Below are 15,854 nucleotides of genomic sequence, written 5' to 3'. Positions count from 1 at the left end.
ACTGTGCCACTTGTGACAAGGAAGGTTGGACATGGGATGGGTTTCTTGAGGAGATGGGCAAAAAACATGATCCCCTTTGGACAAGATCCCTGAGCATGGCCCTTGTCCTTGGGGATGGGTGTCACACTTGGGTATATGTGTGGGGTGCAATGATTGCCACCCAAAGCCAACAAATGCAAACAGGATCATCCACATGCCACAGACAGGAGAAACACCAGTTCCAACTTTAGCACTCTAAATGCATTCCCTGCTTGAAAGGATGCTGAGCGGTCAGAAGAGCTCACACCTGGCAAACAGCATCACACAGCCTCTTGTGCTTCTTGAGAAAAAAACAATGGAAAGGGAGAGGGTACAGCTCAAGCTAAATTGTCCCATAAAACATTTTACTACAACACACCGATTAACATTTGACTCTGCTGTAGAAGCTGAACAATGCTGAGGGTTGAAAAATGCCTGTCTGAAAAGGCAGTGCCAAACAAAGCGGTCACACAAAGAGCCCTTGCAGAGGCAGAGGGGCCCCTATACAGCCCCAGCACCCAGCCCATGGCTGCTTTCATGTTCATGCTAGCTACCCATGCTGAAAAGGCACAGGAAAGGTGTTTCATTTCAAAGTAAAATCTTTCTGTAGGAAGTGAGCACTGCAGAAAAGTGGGGTGCCCCATCGTGACAGAGTTCTGTTCCTACGGGAATGATGAGAGCCCTTTGCTCTCAGAAATCAGAGGAATTCCTGACATCCTGCTTCTGCCTTCAAAGCTCTCTCAACCCATGCATGAACCACAACAGGCTGAAGCCAGGGGATCCCTCCTATCGTGATCACATGGGGAAGAATATGGGGACAGGGGAAGTGGCCAGGCAGGTGCATCCCGGCACTCAGCCAGTCACTAACTCTCCATTTCTGTACGTACAGAATGGTTGAGATCAGAAGTCAGCTCTGGGTCCATCTCTCTAACCTCTGCTCCAACAGGGTCATTCAGAGCAAGGTGCCCAGACCCATGTCCAGGCAAACCCACATCTCTGGAAATCTCCAAGGAGCAAACTCCACAACCTCTTCAGGCAACTTAACGCATTTATATAACTTACACTGTACTTAACCTTTCAAACTTTTCTGCTTGCTGTTCGTGATCACAACTGCCAGAGCTTTTCCTTCTGAAAAGGTTTTGATGGACCTCAAGAGCAACGACATATAGCTGATCCCTGCCTCCAACATTTGAGGACCCAAGAGGAAAGCAACAGGTTGGATATTAGGAAAAACTTATTCTCTGAAAGAGTGGCAATGCACTGGCACAGGGAGGTGGTGGAGTTACTGTCCCTGGAGGTATTCAAGAAGCGTGGAGATGTGGCACTGAGGGACATGGTTAGTGGGCATGGTGGGGATGGGTTGGTGGTTGGACTTGGTGATCTTAGTTCCAACCTTAAAGATTCTGTGATTCTAGTTGCTGACGTGCTGCCATCTCTCTCACCTTCTGAAATACAGCAGGTTCAGGTGTGCCCAGCTCAAAGAACAGGGCTGACATCCAGGAGCAGAAAGCCGTGGCTTGAGGAAGGTGGGAACAGGAATTTCTTAGAGTGGCTGCCATTGGAAAATCAACATTGCTGAGGAGCCTCCTGTGTGAGAAAACGTCAGAGCAACTTTTTAGTGGGAGGACAAAGACTAATGAAGGTCAGTTTCTCATTACATCTCATGAGGTTGTAGGCTTCTTCCACCCACAAGCAGAAATTCTGGCTCTACCACATTCACAATGAGATGCCTCTTCCAAAGCATCCCTTTCACCCCACCAGGCAGGTAGCAACACTGCAGTGGTCAAAGCTGATCTACAACTCCAGCTCCACTAACAGGAAGCACCAGCAGACATTGGCAGGTCGAGCAGCACTGGGTCGTTGCTGTTTGCAGGGCTGTGTGCCTGCTAAGCAGGAAGGAGAAGCGACCAAGGGAAGCCCTACTCTTTCCCTGTACCAACCCCAAAGTTGCAGCATGAATATCCACACTGATCTGGGGTGTTTAATATCAAATGGAGAGGGAATTAAGGTGCTTGCGTCTGTGACTGCTTTTACACGTTAACTTTTGACAGGGTGAAAACGTAACTCGCTGTTTTTGCCTTTATAAGCAATACTTGGCTTTTTCTATTCCTGAGCTTGTCTACTGTGCAGCTTATTTCTTTTGCTGATAAATATTTATGCTCCGTGATTTTGATTTATAAGAAGGGCTTAAATATTGTAAAGCTGGATATAACCAGTGTAAAACAACATAAAACAAAGCACCAGAATCCAGTGGACTTAAAAGGCATGGCTCCAGCGGCAGCCAAATTTTGCCCCAGAAATGACCTCTTCCCCTCAAGAAGTGGCACGAATTGGCAGCTTCCCTCTCTGCATTACAATTGAAATTCCAAAACTGTATGTATCAAACAGGAAAGGTGTTTGCCGTATTGCCAAGGTTACTAGAGTGAAAACATTGCAAATGGCATTTGCATGATTGTACTTTCAAATCCTAACTTGTAGCAACAGTGCATTTTAAATGAAGGTGATTTATAACTCCAACCAGAACACTAATCATATTTTGGAGTAATAGGATTTATTTGTTGGTTGTTTGTTGGTTGTGTTCTTTAAGCTCAGAGACAACAAGCTATGTTCATGAAAAGGGATGTGGCTGAGCTTAAGCCCTACCCCAACAACATTTTGAAAGGATTAGAAAATAAACACAAATGTACTCTATTTTCAGCACGCAGTTCAGAGCCTGGGTAGTCTTTAATGCTTCTCTGCTATGAGAACATCTTACATTGCTAAGCAAGTTCAGATAATTTCCATTTTAAATGAAAAATTCAGATTAGTACAAAAAAGAAGTCGCCGTCTGGGGATCAAGAATGGATGTTTCACAGCGCCCAGCTGTTCTTCAGCTCTGAAATTCCTTATCCAGAGCACACTGGGCACATCATGAAGCAATGTTCAGTCCGCTACCAAGACTAGGATTTACAGCCCAATATCTCAAAGCTGGAAGCAGTTGCCGTCTATTCTATGACTTCACAGAATTATAGAATCATAGAATGGCTTGGGTTAGAAGGGACCTTAAGGCCCATCCTGTCATAGGGCTGGTTGCCCCCCCCAGCTCACGCTGCCCATAGCCCCATTCAGCCTGGCCCAGTGCACCTCCAGGAATGGGGCAGCAGTGCCAGGGCCTCACTGCTCTCTGAGTAAAGAATTTCCACTTAACATCTAACCTAAATTTCCCCTCTTTTAGTTTAAAGCCATTCCTCCTTGTCCTATCACTATCATTCTGTATAAAAATTCAGTCCACCTCCTGCTTATAAGCTCCCCTCAAGTACTAAAAGGCCACAATGAGATCTCCCCAGAGCCTTCTCCTTCAGATCCTTTATTTCTGGGACTGGCCATTAAATCCCAGGGCACCTAACTTGGAGTCATGCAGTATTTATGGGGAGAAACAGCTCATTTAGGCCACAATTTAGGAGGTGCACTAAATCCCACAGCCCATGAAAAGAGCTGGACTTTAATCTCCATGTGCACCTGACTCACAGAAAGAAAGGTGTTCCACGAGGGGCTGAGCATTATTAGAAAGAGTCCCAACAAATTCCTTTTTGCTCTCCTTGTTGGTTTTCCTTTTTTCAAAAAGAACATTTTGGACATAACGCTGTAAAAAAAAAAATACACATTCAAGCCACCTTCAGGACTTGTTTTAATATAACTGTTCTCAATGGTGGGCTGTTAAGTTAACCTGGTTGACATGGGGAAACCAAGAGTGAATACATTACTGCTGCCCAACTGAAGAGATGATAAACTTTATCAGAGTGTTGGGAATGTCATAAAACACACGCTCACCTTAACTGCATGGTCACACACCTTCTGGAAATGGAGTTTGGGCTCGTTGAAGGGGTGTCAAACACCTAAGAACTGCACCTAAAATCTCAAGTTGTGCTTGGAGATTTTGGCCTTGAGCATGATGATGCACACGCTGTATTTATACAGTTGTATTTGTGTGTGTGTGTGTGTGTACACATATATAATTTCACATGCACATTTACATACATCTTCAAATGAAAAAATTAATCTAAAATATGTCACCCGGCAATCTGTCAAATAAAACTCGTATAATAAATATGTCACTTTATTTAACAACTGATGCTGAAGAGAGCTAGGCAGGAGGAAAGAAATCAAGACAAGGTTTAGTAAAAACACTGAGGAAGGCAGAAATTAAAGCAATCAATCACATTCTCGTGGAACGTCTACGCCACTCGAAATAATATTTTATTGTCTGCTATTGATTGGATGCCACCGAACAAAATTGCAAACAATGAATCTGATGTTATAAACAAGAATCACAATAAGAATAACTTATTTCAAAGCCTCGGCCACACAACAGTTTGCACTCTGCAGAGCTAAGGATGGAGAGCTGGACTTCTGCTTGTTCTGCCATAACCTCGGAAAATGTCACTCTTCATTAACAACTGCAGTGCCTGCCAAAAATAAGGCACACTCCCCCTTTGCTCTCCTTTGTATTTTAAATGTGAGCTTGCAAACTTTGGTAAGGTTGGAGGGAAGGACAAAAATGCAAGAGAGAAGATGCAAGAGATTGGTTTTTTTCCAATGGTGAGCTCTCCATTCAGAAAGGAGAACACCCTGAAGGAAAATATACCAAATCAGAGAGCAGAGCATCGTTGTGCTACATTCACTCAGCAGCCACACAGCTCAAGCACAAGCAACTTTGTGTAAAAGAAGGGAAAATTTCCACGGGCCATCCAGCTTCCCAACTGACTTCCCATGTTCTCTGTCCTTTGTCAGATCATAGAACTGTTTGAGTTGGAAGGGACCCATAAAGGTCATCTAGTCCAACTCCCTGCAATGAACAGGGATGGGATGTTGCCACCCTGATCTGCATAGGGATGAGTGAGAAAGAGACAATACAGATTGAGGTCTGGTTCCAGGAGTGACAGCAACAGGATGAAGAAGGAAAACAATCACCAGACCTGTGCACCCTGTCCAGGGAGGTGGTAGAGTCACCATCCCCTTCAAGAAATGTGGAGGAGTGGTACTGAGGGACACGGGTCAGTGGACAATTTTGGTGGTACTTGGATGGTTGGACTAAACGAGCTTTGAGGTCGTCTCCAACCATAATGATTCTGTGGTGGGCAGGGGAAGAGCTGGAGGCATTCTGCTGCTGAGGAAGCCTTTATCCCACTGGTATTTGGAACCAGATAGTTTCTGATTTACCATGACACAGCTATACCTACTCAGTAACTCATTACTCACTGCTGCTATAGCCAAGCTCTACTATTACTACAGATCTAAAGGAGTGGGAATCCCTTTTTGGAGGTAAAAGCTCTGTTTGGTATTGGAGGGAGTGTTTGTGCATGAGCAGCATTACAATTTGAGGGATTTGGACTTTATAGTTATTCTTTCCCATCGTTCATGTATACTCCCCCTACTCTTTCAAACTGTGTCTTACATTAGGAGACAATTGGAATCTAAAGGGATCAACAGCACCATCATCAGTGCCACCTTTCCAAGGAAAGGGCTTCCAGTTAACATGGAAGAGTCTGGTGTGTTCCACATACTCACCAGTCTGTTTGGAAGGAAAAGCTGTTTCTTAATTAATTATAGTTCCTTCAGAGAAGTTGCCCTAAACCCTGCCAGGATGGTAACAGTAGTGTCCATGGGCAGATCCATGGACATTGGTGAATTTGCTGTTGCATGCTTTGAGCCCAGAAAGCACAACTCTCTCCAGTAGGAACAACTAAGGAGGAAAGGATGTGATAGAAAGATAACATACTAAGTAGTTGGCAATAGCTCACTCCCAGACATGTAGGCTTGCCTCAGATCTGGGTCTGGCCAATGTTTTCATTGAAGTGTGCACTGAGGATATGATTTTGAATGGTGGAGAATGTCTTTGTGACCTCCACTGTGGGCCCCAGTCTGACAGGGGTGTGAGTGCTCAAGAGGGGAATTCAGATAATAATCTGAAAAGCAATGATCTGAGAGAAGCAAGGAAAAAGTCCAGAGGGGAGGACACATCTCCTGCCCTTGGCACGACAGCAACAACACACAGAAGATGTTTGTTCACGATTCTTGGGATCAAGAGCCAGCAATGGGAGCAACACCCCTGTGAAGTCCCCTCCTGCACTGTACTGATGGGAAAGGGGACAAGGGAGGCACATAAGCCCACCAAGGCATGGGGGATAACCCCAAATGGAATACTGGGGAACAGAGGGAGGGCTGGAAGTGGCTGCCATCATCATCTGGGAACCCTATCCAAGACGAGAGATGCTTCCTGAACACAGAACAACGAACTGCCTGCAATCAACCCAATTTGCTCCTTGTGCACCACCAACTCTCAAGGTAACACCCAAAGGCACCGTGAAAAAGACACCGCAACCGATTTCGGGCAATGAAAAGAGGACGGAACGAGCCGGCAAGGATCCTCGGAGCCCAAAACCTCCAAGCCTGGGCAGGGGCTCGTTGTGCTGCTGCAAGCGCAGCGAGCGGGCACCCTCTAGCGAGATGCACTGAGAAGCGCTGCTCCCCCCGCACCCACCGCCCTGCCCGGCGCTTCTCCCCGCAGCACAGACTGTGGGTGCCCACAGCTCAGCCCCATTCAATTGCCACCCGCTGCTCCCCAGCAGCGACAGCCTCCCACGAATGTTTCCCTTTTTACAGCTTGGCTCGCAAGGCATCGGAAGTTTCTTCCCTTCCTGATCACCTTCACCGTGAACTTTTGGGTAATGCATGCTGTGTCCTCTGCCCAGCACTGTTGTGTAAATGGTGAATAGGCTCCCATGTATTTTTCAGGCTGACGTTTCACACTGAGATGTGGTGGATGCCCCATCCCTGGAGCCATTGGAGTCAAGCTAGATGAGGCTCTGAGCACCTGATGGAGCTGGGGGTGTCCCTGTTCAATGCACAGTTGGACTAGATGGCCTTCAGGGGTCCCTTCCAACTCAAACGATTCTATGATTCTGTGACACTGAAGCTGAGGAGTCAGCACAGAGCCAAGCAAGAGATGAGATCCTCTGATCCAGAGACCATATTCCCCTCCCCAGAACCTTGACTGCAAACATTACACAACAAAATCTCCTTCTTTTCCACATCTTCACAAACTAAATTGGTTTGGGCTCAGCTCATGCAGCCTTAGGATTATGGGTGGTAGCCTGATCACCAGTGCCAGGGAAGGTGCAGGTGACTGCCACCTCTGCAAGCCCTTGGGACAGAACAGAGCCAAGCCCTGATGAGGGTAAATATTGCTCCTGGTACTGCAAACATTAATGTGAGAGCTCCTGTCAGACGTGGGGAGCTGGCATCTAACCAAGCTTTGAAGGACATCCCTCCTCATCCCATCATCATTGGTGTTTTTGTTGGAGGTTCCTATCGCCCGCAGGTAAATAAGACAAGATGTAATGACTTTAAATTGTGCTAGGGGAGGTTCAGATTGGATATTAGGAAAAAATAAATCTCGGAAAGAGTGGTGAGGCATTGGAACAGGCTGCTCCAAGGAGGTGGCAGAATCACCATCCCTGGAGTGGTTCAAGAACCATGGAGACGTGTCACTGAAGGCATGGTGGGGGTGAGTTGGGGTTGGACTTGGTGATCATAATGGTCTTTTCCAATCTTAACAGTTCTATATTCTATGAAATGGTTTTTCTGTGCTCAGGGCAAGCCTGTCACCCCCTAATCCACTTTCTTCATCCCTTCTTCCACATTCTTTCTTGTCCCATCAGCCCAAAACCAAAGGACTGTTGAGCAGGAGGCAAACCCCTGCATCCCCTGCATTACCTCTGAGCCCCCATTGCCTCCTCTAGGTCCTGTGCTCCTTTGCCCCAGCCAGATGCTTCCCATGAAAACCAGCTGACAGTAATACAAGCCAAGGGACTGGCTCAGCTCTGATTAAAGCTGGATCCAATTTTACAAAACCCAACTCACAAGCAAGTTCATCTCCTGTAAATAAACATAAAACTGGGGATGTTTGCCTGGTTCCTGAAACAAAAGGACTTTTGCTATATGGATTACAACACAAAAATGAGGACAGAGACAGGATCTATGCACACTTCTGAGGGCAGAGCAGCTAGCAAATCCCCTTAATGACCTTTCAGGTGCCTTTTGCCTATCATGCTGGTTGCACAGCCATTTTTTGGTGGTGTGGACATGTGTTCACAGAAGAGTCAGCTGAGTCCGTCAACGTGACAGATTGTTCTCAATTTATGCACATATCCTGAAAAGTGCTATTATTGCCTCTTAAAGGTGCAAGAGTCCTCTTTAAAATCTACTCATATTTTCATAGATTCGTCGCAATGAATTAACTGAATTGAGTGGAAAAGAGAAAAGTGAACAAGCAATGACACATGTCTGTGTTCGTGCCATTAGGGGAAAAAAGTGAACACATTATTTCTGGGTTTCAAACAAACATTGAATCAGAAACAGATTTTTTTTAAATATCCCCACTACCTTCTTTTTCTTGATGGCTGTTTAACCATTGCTTACTTCTACCCAAACCCGCTGGTGAATGTACTCACATCAATGCGGTCAACAAAGCACCTGCTTAACTCAAAGCAGATAACTAAGGCGCATTCAGGGAAAATCACCCATCTGCCTCACCTGTTTTTTCTGAATAGGGGTCCTCCATCGTTTTAAAAGCTGTATTTCTTTGAGCATAAAGTACTGCAGCAGCAAAAATCAATGCGCTGTGCTCCATCAGTGTGCATCTGTCACTCAGCTCCCGACACTGGAAAGGAAGAAACACACAGAGAGAACACTCACCCTGTCCCCTTCCTTTAACAACAGCCAAGAGTAAAAGGATGCATAATTTAGTGGAATGGCTTTATTTGTGTATCGGGTTATATTAAACGTCAGCTAAGGTTATGTTCTTGTCTTCGGTTGCTGCTGGGTGTTGCTTCAAAGTCATTCTGAGTCACTGCTCTCCATCTTTATCTGCTGATGGGCCCCCAGGTAGCGATGGGAACATAACTTCCCCTGACACAGATAACCTCCAATAAAGGAACGACTTCCCTTTTGACGTGCTGATTACAATAAACAGGGGGATGTTGGAGGCTTGAAGAAGGGGCCCATAGCACTTGAAAAACAAAGAAAATGGGTCACATCCTGCTCTGCCTCTGTGGCAGCAGGTTCACTCCAAGCTATTTGCAAAGCAGCAAGGAACTCGTGAGACTGCAGCTGGGGCTATCGATGGAAATGCAAATCTTTACCTACAGTACCTTATTCTGCAGCAAATGAACAGCAGCCTGGGAACAACCAGAAGGCTGTAGTCTAGGAACATGAACCTCCCAGTCCTGGAGTCCAGGAGGATGAAGCACCATCTAAGCCCAAAAAATAACTCCCAGGCTCTGACTTCAATCATCTTTTCCATTAATTGTGTCAATATTGACTTTACAGAAATTCCTCCTGGTTTCTATGAGCCTGAATTAGGTGTGAATCAGAGCCCAAGCATTCAGTAAATCAGCCTCAGCCAGCGATAGGATGAGAGGTAATGGCCTCAAGTTGTGCCAGGGGAGGTTCAGGTTGGATATTAGGAAACATTTCTTTGCAGAAGGAGTAGTAATGCAGTGACACAGGCTGCCCAGGGAGGTGGTGGAGTCACCATCCCTGGAGGTGTTCCAGACCGTGAAGATGTGGCACTGAGGAACGTGATATAGTGGGCAATACTGGTGGCAGGTGGATGGTTGGACTAGATGATCTTAGTAGTCTTTTCCAAACTCAATGATTCTGTGATTCTATGATTCTACGAAAAGGAATGGGCTGTGCCCAGAGGGATGCAGGCTGGCACTTGGCAAGGACAAGAGAAGTTTCCTCTGGAAGAGACCTTTTGTTTCAGCCTGATGCAAGGCTTGCCAGAGCCAGTAACTCTTTTCATTTCAACAAGCTTTGGGTAGGGCTGTTTATAGTGAAACATGTAGTATATATAGTTGGCTGCCCAAAGCAATAGTTCAGGAGATTATCTTGCTCAGAAATCAGGTGGGAGGTTTCCAGAAAAATCCTGCCCTGGCCTTCTCCACTGCTGTAGAGACAACCCACTCATTGCACTGGTTCCAGTAGCTAGCTGCAAATGGGATCACACAGCCAAGGGCTTCCCTGGCTCAGAAGGACCATTAATGCTCCTCACCTCGACCCCTCAACAGGGTCTGCACTCACTGTCACACACACACTTTCTGCCCAGCACCAAACATTGTCATTTACATCCATAAAAAGCTGAATTCAGCACTCTTTCCATAAAACGGATCGTGAACCCTTACCACCACTTGCCTCTCCTTGGAATAATAAATTATGAGGACAAATGGCAGAATCATTATCAGTTTCAATATCCAGTCATAAATAGTCTTGTAAGAACACTGAAATGATGGTGTTTTATTGCGTTAGATATCACTTGCCATTAATTACAGCATGAAACTTTTGTACTTTGATGAAAAGCATTTTAGCCAGCTCCGTTATAAATTTAAAACAGCCTTAAAACAAAAGTCACCTCAAGTTGTGGGTTTTTTTTTTTTCCCCTCTATAGATCTCGACACAAAATAGCATTTTTAGGCTTGGAAAGACAAAAAAGCCAGGGGTTTTTAAAAAGCTATTTCATTATGTACACATTTGCCTTTAGCACTGACAGCAAACTAAGGGTACCAAAGACTGTTCTGTACTGCAAAATCGTTGGCAGCTGTATTTCACTGCTACAGGTACTTCATAGTTGGCTTGGTTTGGTTGGGTTTCGCTGTAATGATCAAGTGCTGTTGTGAATCAGTGCGCTCTGGTTTACATTTCTCCTCCCTTCTCTTGCTGTAACTCTCAGGACAGAAATGCAGGTGATTTCAGAGCAAGCCTGAAGCTAACAGGAGCTGCTGGGTTCAGCTCCTTGCAAATTAGGAACCCACAGAATCTCATAGACTGAAGTTTAACTTCAGTCTAACTTTAGTGTGACAAACCACAGAAGTGAAGCTAAGATCTACATTTGCAAACATTTGTGGAATCAGTCTTCAAACGTCCTCTGACACACAGGATTTCCACCCGTGCAATTTAAGGTGCTGCTCCTGTGGAACAGGTCATCGACCCATGGATTGATCCCATTCTGTGTTTGTTTGCAGAAGGGATTATTCCATTTCACTTTGGGCACGGTGATCTTACAGCCAGTGCTAACAAATCCCATAGAGACCAGGATCCAGAGCCACTGCTCAGCTGAACAGCAGGACATCTAATAATCCAGCAGGTTTGCTCACATCCATACATGAATGTTCAGTGTCAAATCCAGACACACAGCACCAGCTCTGCTGGCTCCCATAGGTTTTTATGTAGACTTGGAGAAGACATTTTGTTTTTATTTCCCATCCTTACAGGAAGGATTATATGCACTCAGAATTTAAGTTAGGCTTATGAGACCACACAGAGCAAAGTTTGGCTTTTGTCTTACCAAAGGCTTTTGTTCCACCCAGAAAGCTGGCAAAATCCACTTCATTGGAGATACACTGGGAGTCAGCTCAACCATAAGCCAGAAAAGTTTAGGACTCAAATTGCCATGACAGTCAATGGGAATCTGGTCCGTATATTCAGTGGTTCCTTCTTGTCCTCAGAAATGGCTCCCAGGAAGATTTGCTCTGTAACTTTCCTGGAGACAGAGGTGGAGCTGAACAGTCTGCAGTTCCCTTGGATCTCCTTTTCAGTTGAGGATGAGAGAAACATTTGCCTCTTTCCAGTCAACAGGGACCTTCACTGTCATCACAGCCATTCAAAGATGATAGAGTAGCCTCAGAATGACATCAACCAGCGTCCTCAGCACGCTCACACATTTCCACCTGGCCCCACACACCTGTGTATGGCCATTTTGCTTCACTAGCCCCTAAACGGATCTTCTTTTCTATGGGTAGTACCTGTTTTCCCCACACATTACTTAGACAGAAAGAGACTTGAGAGCAGACCTTGCTAATGAAGACAAAAGCAAAGAGCACCACGCTCTTTCCATGCTTCTTTTTTTACTAGGTTGGCCAACTAATTCAGCAGCACACCAATATATGCCAGTCTATGTTTTCCTTCTTCTAATGACTTACCTATAGAAATCCTCATTCTTAGCCTTCACTCCCTCAACAGCTCCACCTCACTTCTAGCTTTTCTAATTTCATCCTTGGGCCACATCTGAGATCTGAGGACAAGTGACATTTCCCAGGGCTGATGAGTACCTGTAAAAATAGATGTCATTAGAGCAACTTGACTGTTGCTTGAAATGGTGACCGTTTGCTTTTTGACACAAAAATGAGAAATTTAAGAAAAGCAGTCTAATTGCTCATTTAAGGCAGCCTGCTCTTTCCCTTCTGCTTAGCCTCGTTTGACAATCTGAGAGTTTAGCTCCCACTGCTCTTGCTTAAAATATAACAGATGGCCTCTAATAAGTAAATTGAAAAGTGCAAATAAGGTTAAAACAATTTTTCTTTATTGAATATCATTAACTTCAAGGCTGTCCACTTTAAAATGCTAATTAAACCTCACTTCCTTTTGCAGGGTTCTAGCAAAGAAAAATTGCCGGGGGGCAAATTCCTCTTGCTTGTAGAGGACTAGCCCAGCAAACCGATAGCAAATCGAGCTATTACGTGTCCCAGTGTTAAGAAGCAGAGCTGGAACTTTTCAATTTATTTGTCCCTACCATACTCGTTGCTTCCTACAAATCAAACACAATTAAGAAGGAAATTCAAAAGAGGTCAAGTGTGAAACTCTGCTCTGGCCACGTGGCAAACAACGGTTTCTCTCAAGGTCAGTACTCAGTGCAGCTTTCTCAGTGAGCAGAGGATTTCTGACATGGTGCTACAGCCCTGCCACACGTCATGCTGCAAGTACGTGGCTCAATGTTCCTGGCACCGCACGCAGGGGACAGGAGGTCCTTCAGCACCTCCACCTCACTCCTAATTTCCTGTTTAAATTTACTCCCATTCAGTGCGTGTCATTTGCTTGCGTGCCAACACTGTCCTTTGGCTTGAGCAGCTCTTCTCCTGCTCTTTACCCCCAGCCTGAAGGATTTATTCTGAGCAATGGTATCACTACTCAGCTTCCACTTGCTAGGCAAACAAAGCCAAGCTTTTAGTCTCCTCTCCTAGGACAGCATTTCTATTCCCCTCACTGACGTATCAGCCCTCTTTCCTCATCTGTACCAGTTTAAATTCTGTCTTGACAACAAGAGAGGACGTTTGCAAATGTCCTACCTGATGGGGCTCACCAGTGCCTCACAGAAAGTAATGTTCTCGTCTCAACTGGAAAGACATAAAGAAAAGATCAAGGACAACACTGACCATGCCATGGCCATGACATATTTATGGTCTCAGTCTGATCAGACTGCCCCATGCTGAACTAAGCAGCCTCTTGGACATCAGCCTTGGCATGATGGCACATCATGGGACCTTCTACTGTTCTGGCTGCCACCACCGCCTGATGGGTTTGACCAAATGCCCAATACATCTTCAATAGGCTGAAGGAGGCTCAGGGAGGGAGCAGTTTCCATATTTCCTGGGGGCCTGGAACACTTTAGAAAGAAAAGAAGCTTCATGCCAGAAAAGGGGAGCTTGAGTATTGGGTCTTCTCCCTGAGCAGCTCCCAAGTCTCAATGTACTCTCCCTCTCCCTCTAAATGCACCATTCTCATTCATCTGAGAAATTTAATTTATTTCTTCATTTAAAGATTCAGAGTGTAAACTGCAAAACACAGACTTTGATATATAAAACACAGAACTAGATGTAAATTACCAAGCCAGTCTCAGCTCAGTGATTTCTCATCTAGACAATCTGGCTCAGCATCAGCATACAGGCATTTTGCTCAAAACACTCACGCTATGAACAATCCAACACTGCCTATCTAGTGACTGAGTTACTGCAACGTTTCTGGACCAAGAGGAACAGAAAAGAGTTTTCTGACATTTCTTTTGGCCTTTAATGTAAGCACTTGTACCAGTGCTGTCTCTTCCCTTTTGCTATGGAAAGCCCCTGAACAATGGAAGCTGACTCCTGAAGGCAGAGGAAGCTGTTAGCAGCAGTTGTTTAATCAGTCCATTTAAGAATCATGCCAAAACCACACACAGTACAGATCAAAGTGGAAAACCTACGTTCACTGGGCTAATAGCAAAACAAGCCTTTGTGGAAAGACCTTGAGGAGAATCTGCCACGCTGCAAATATGGTGAGAAGGAATCAAATAAAACAACACAGATATGTCTCCTGAGCCAAGAGTTACTCAGAGGAAAAAAATAATCTGAGGGCAATCTTGAAATGTAGTTTATTTGCTTATTCACTCACACAACTGTCTGATCGAGTTGTAGATGTCCCTGTACATTGCAGAAGAGCTGGACAGATGATCTTTAAATGTCCCTTCCAACTCAAACAATTCTGTGATGACTAAATTGCATGCTGGATTAGTTACTTTCATAGTCTTCTTTTTCCCTCTGCTGGAGTAGGGATTTCTTCTAAGAAACAACAACAGCAGGTACCACAATAATTCTGCTGAGAAACTGAAAATGGGGAAAACGTATCATTGCCTCTTAATGTTGCCTTTCTTGATCAAAAGTATTTCTGCTGTAAGCAACTGTCCTCAAGTTGAGTCATCTAGGGTAGGAATCTAACAAAACACCAGGACTGACAGGAGAATGTCCCATCTTAACAAATGGCAGAAGTGTGAAGAGATGTTCTCAGGTGGCATAAACTGTGACAGCAAAGGGTGTAAGAATCCTTTACCTCTTACTCGTTTGCTCTAATGTGTTTTATATTAAGATAAAAGCCCTCAGCTAAGAAATAGCTCTGTTTCTGCTCTGTTTCCCTAAGCCCTACTTTTATACAACATGGTTTAGATTATTTTCAAGGAGAATTCCATCTTCCAATACATCAGTACTGCAACAGAGCTGAGGTTTCATGAGGGGAGTGCACACATGTCAGTCAGAGAGTAAATATTGTCTCCCAGCAGCAAGTTGAACAGGCCTTTGTTTTCTTGTGCAATGCTTGCCTAAGTCTTAAGGGAACTGCCTTTCTCTGTAGCAGAGAACTGAGCTTAGAGGCACAGTACAAATGCCTGAAAGAGTCCAGCCTGAAGGAATAAACACAAGCAAGAGCATGCAACAAAAGGACAAAAAGCAGAAATATAACAAAGCTCCTGACCCACGTCTGCTGGATATCTCCATGGAGGTGCAAGAGGAGTCCTATCTGAAGGGAGCAGGAGAGGTCAATCACATGGATTTGGTAGAAAAAACAGACATATGCTGGAACAAGAAAAATTTCTAGTTGTACAATGGCCACTGAGGACAACTCTTGCCTCCAAAGTTGAAGTCAGTTTTCAGTGAAGTCTTCAAGAGTTTTGGCACAATGTGAAAAATTGACTTTTTCTGTTCTCCTCTCTGTACAGATGCCCTTCTACTCAGCAGGGAGAAAGAGCTCACTCAGGAGATAACTCACCTACTCTGTTGCAGACAACTGCCATACGATAAGATGAACAGCAGCCAAGAAATCCTTTTCTTTGTGTTCCTTTCTTCATATCATAGGAGACAGATTTCTACACTGGTTGGATGAATCCCACACTGAAGGTAACCAAGGACTTCTAATTGATTGGATGCTGAGTTAAAGAGAGGATTACCAGATGGATACATTGCAGAGTACTAAGACACTGCATACTCAATAAAAGCAGAGTTGATAGCAGCATATAAACAAAGAAAGAACAGAAAAAATACCTGTCATCCAAAGAAAGGTCTCAGAGGAAGAAAAGCATATGCAGTCAGTGATATCCTCAGTTGTCCTAATGGGCAGGGCGAAGCATCAAGAGATGAGGAAACCTAGCCAAAATGTGAAATGAGAGATCACAGCAGAATCCACATGCAACAGTAACTGCTCCTTCATCCTTACCC

General features: G+C 44.8%; 1 protein-coding gene across 2 annotated transcripts in view; it reads right to left on the bottom strand.

Annotated features, from left to right (window-relative positions):
• XYLB (xylulokinase) overlaps positions 1–15,854 on the bottom strand; it is a 136,535-nt gene that overhangs the window by 34,289 nt on the left and 86,392 nt on the right. The window contains exons 20-21 of one of the 2 annotated variants that reach the window (XM_090143187.1): positions 12,039–12,167; positions 8,615–8,719 (exon numbers count right to left, since the gene is read on the bottom strand). In XM_090143187.1, coding sequence (XP_089999313.1) covers positions 12,072–12,167 — 96 coding nt within the window. In that variant the 3' untranslated portion in view covers positions 8,615–8,719; positions 12,039–12,071. Of the gene's footprint in view, positions 1–1,460; positions 1,606–8,614; positions 8,720–12,038; positions 12,168–15,854 lie in introns of those variants that run through there. The other variant, XR_016467910.1, reaches the window with a different exon arrangement.

Source organism: Phasianus colchicus, chromosome 6 (assembly GCF_987193195.1).
Source record: "Phasianus colchicus chromosome 6, bPhaCol1.hap1.1, whole genome shotgun sequence".
NCBI classification, from domain to species: domain Eukaryota; kingdom Metazoa; phylum Chordata; class Aves; order Galliformes; family Phasianidae; genus Phasianus; species Phasianus colchicus.
Note: the sequence above shows the minus strand (reverse complement) of the source record. Positions and strands in the feature narration are given on the sequence as shown.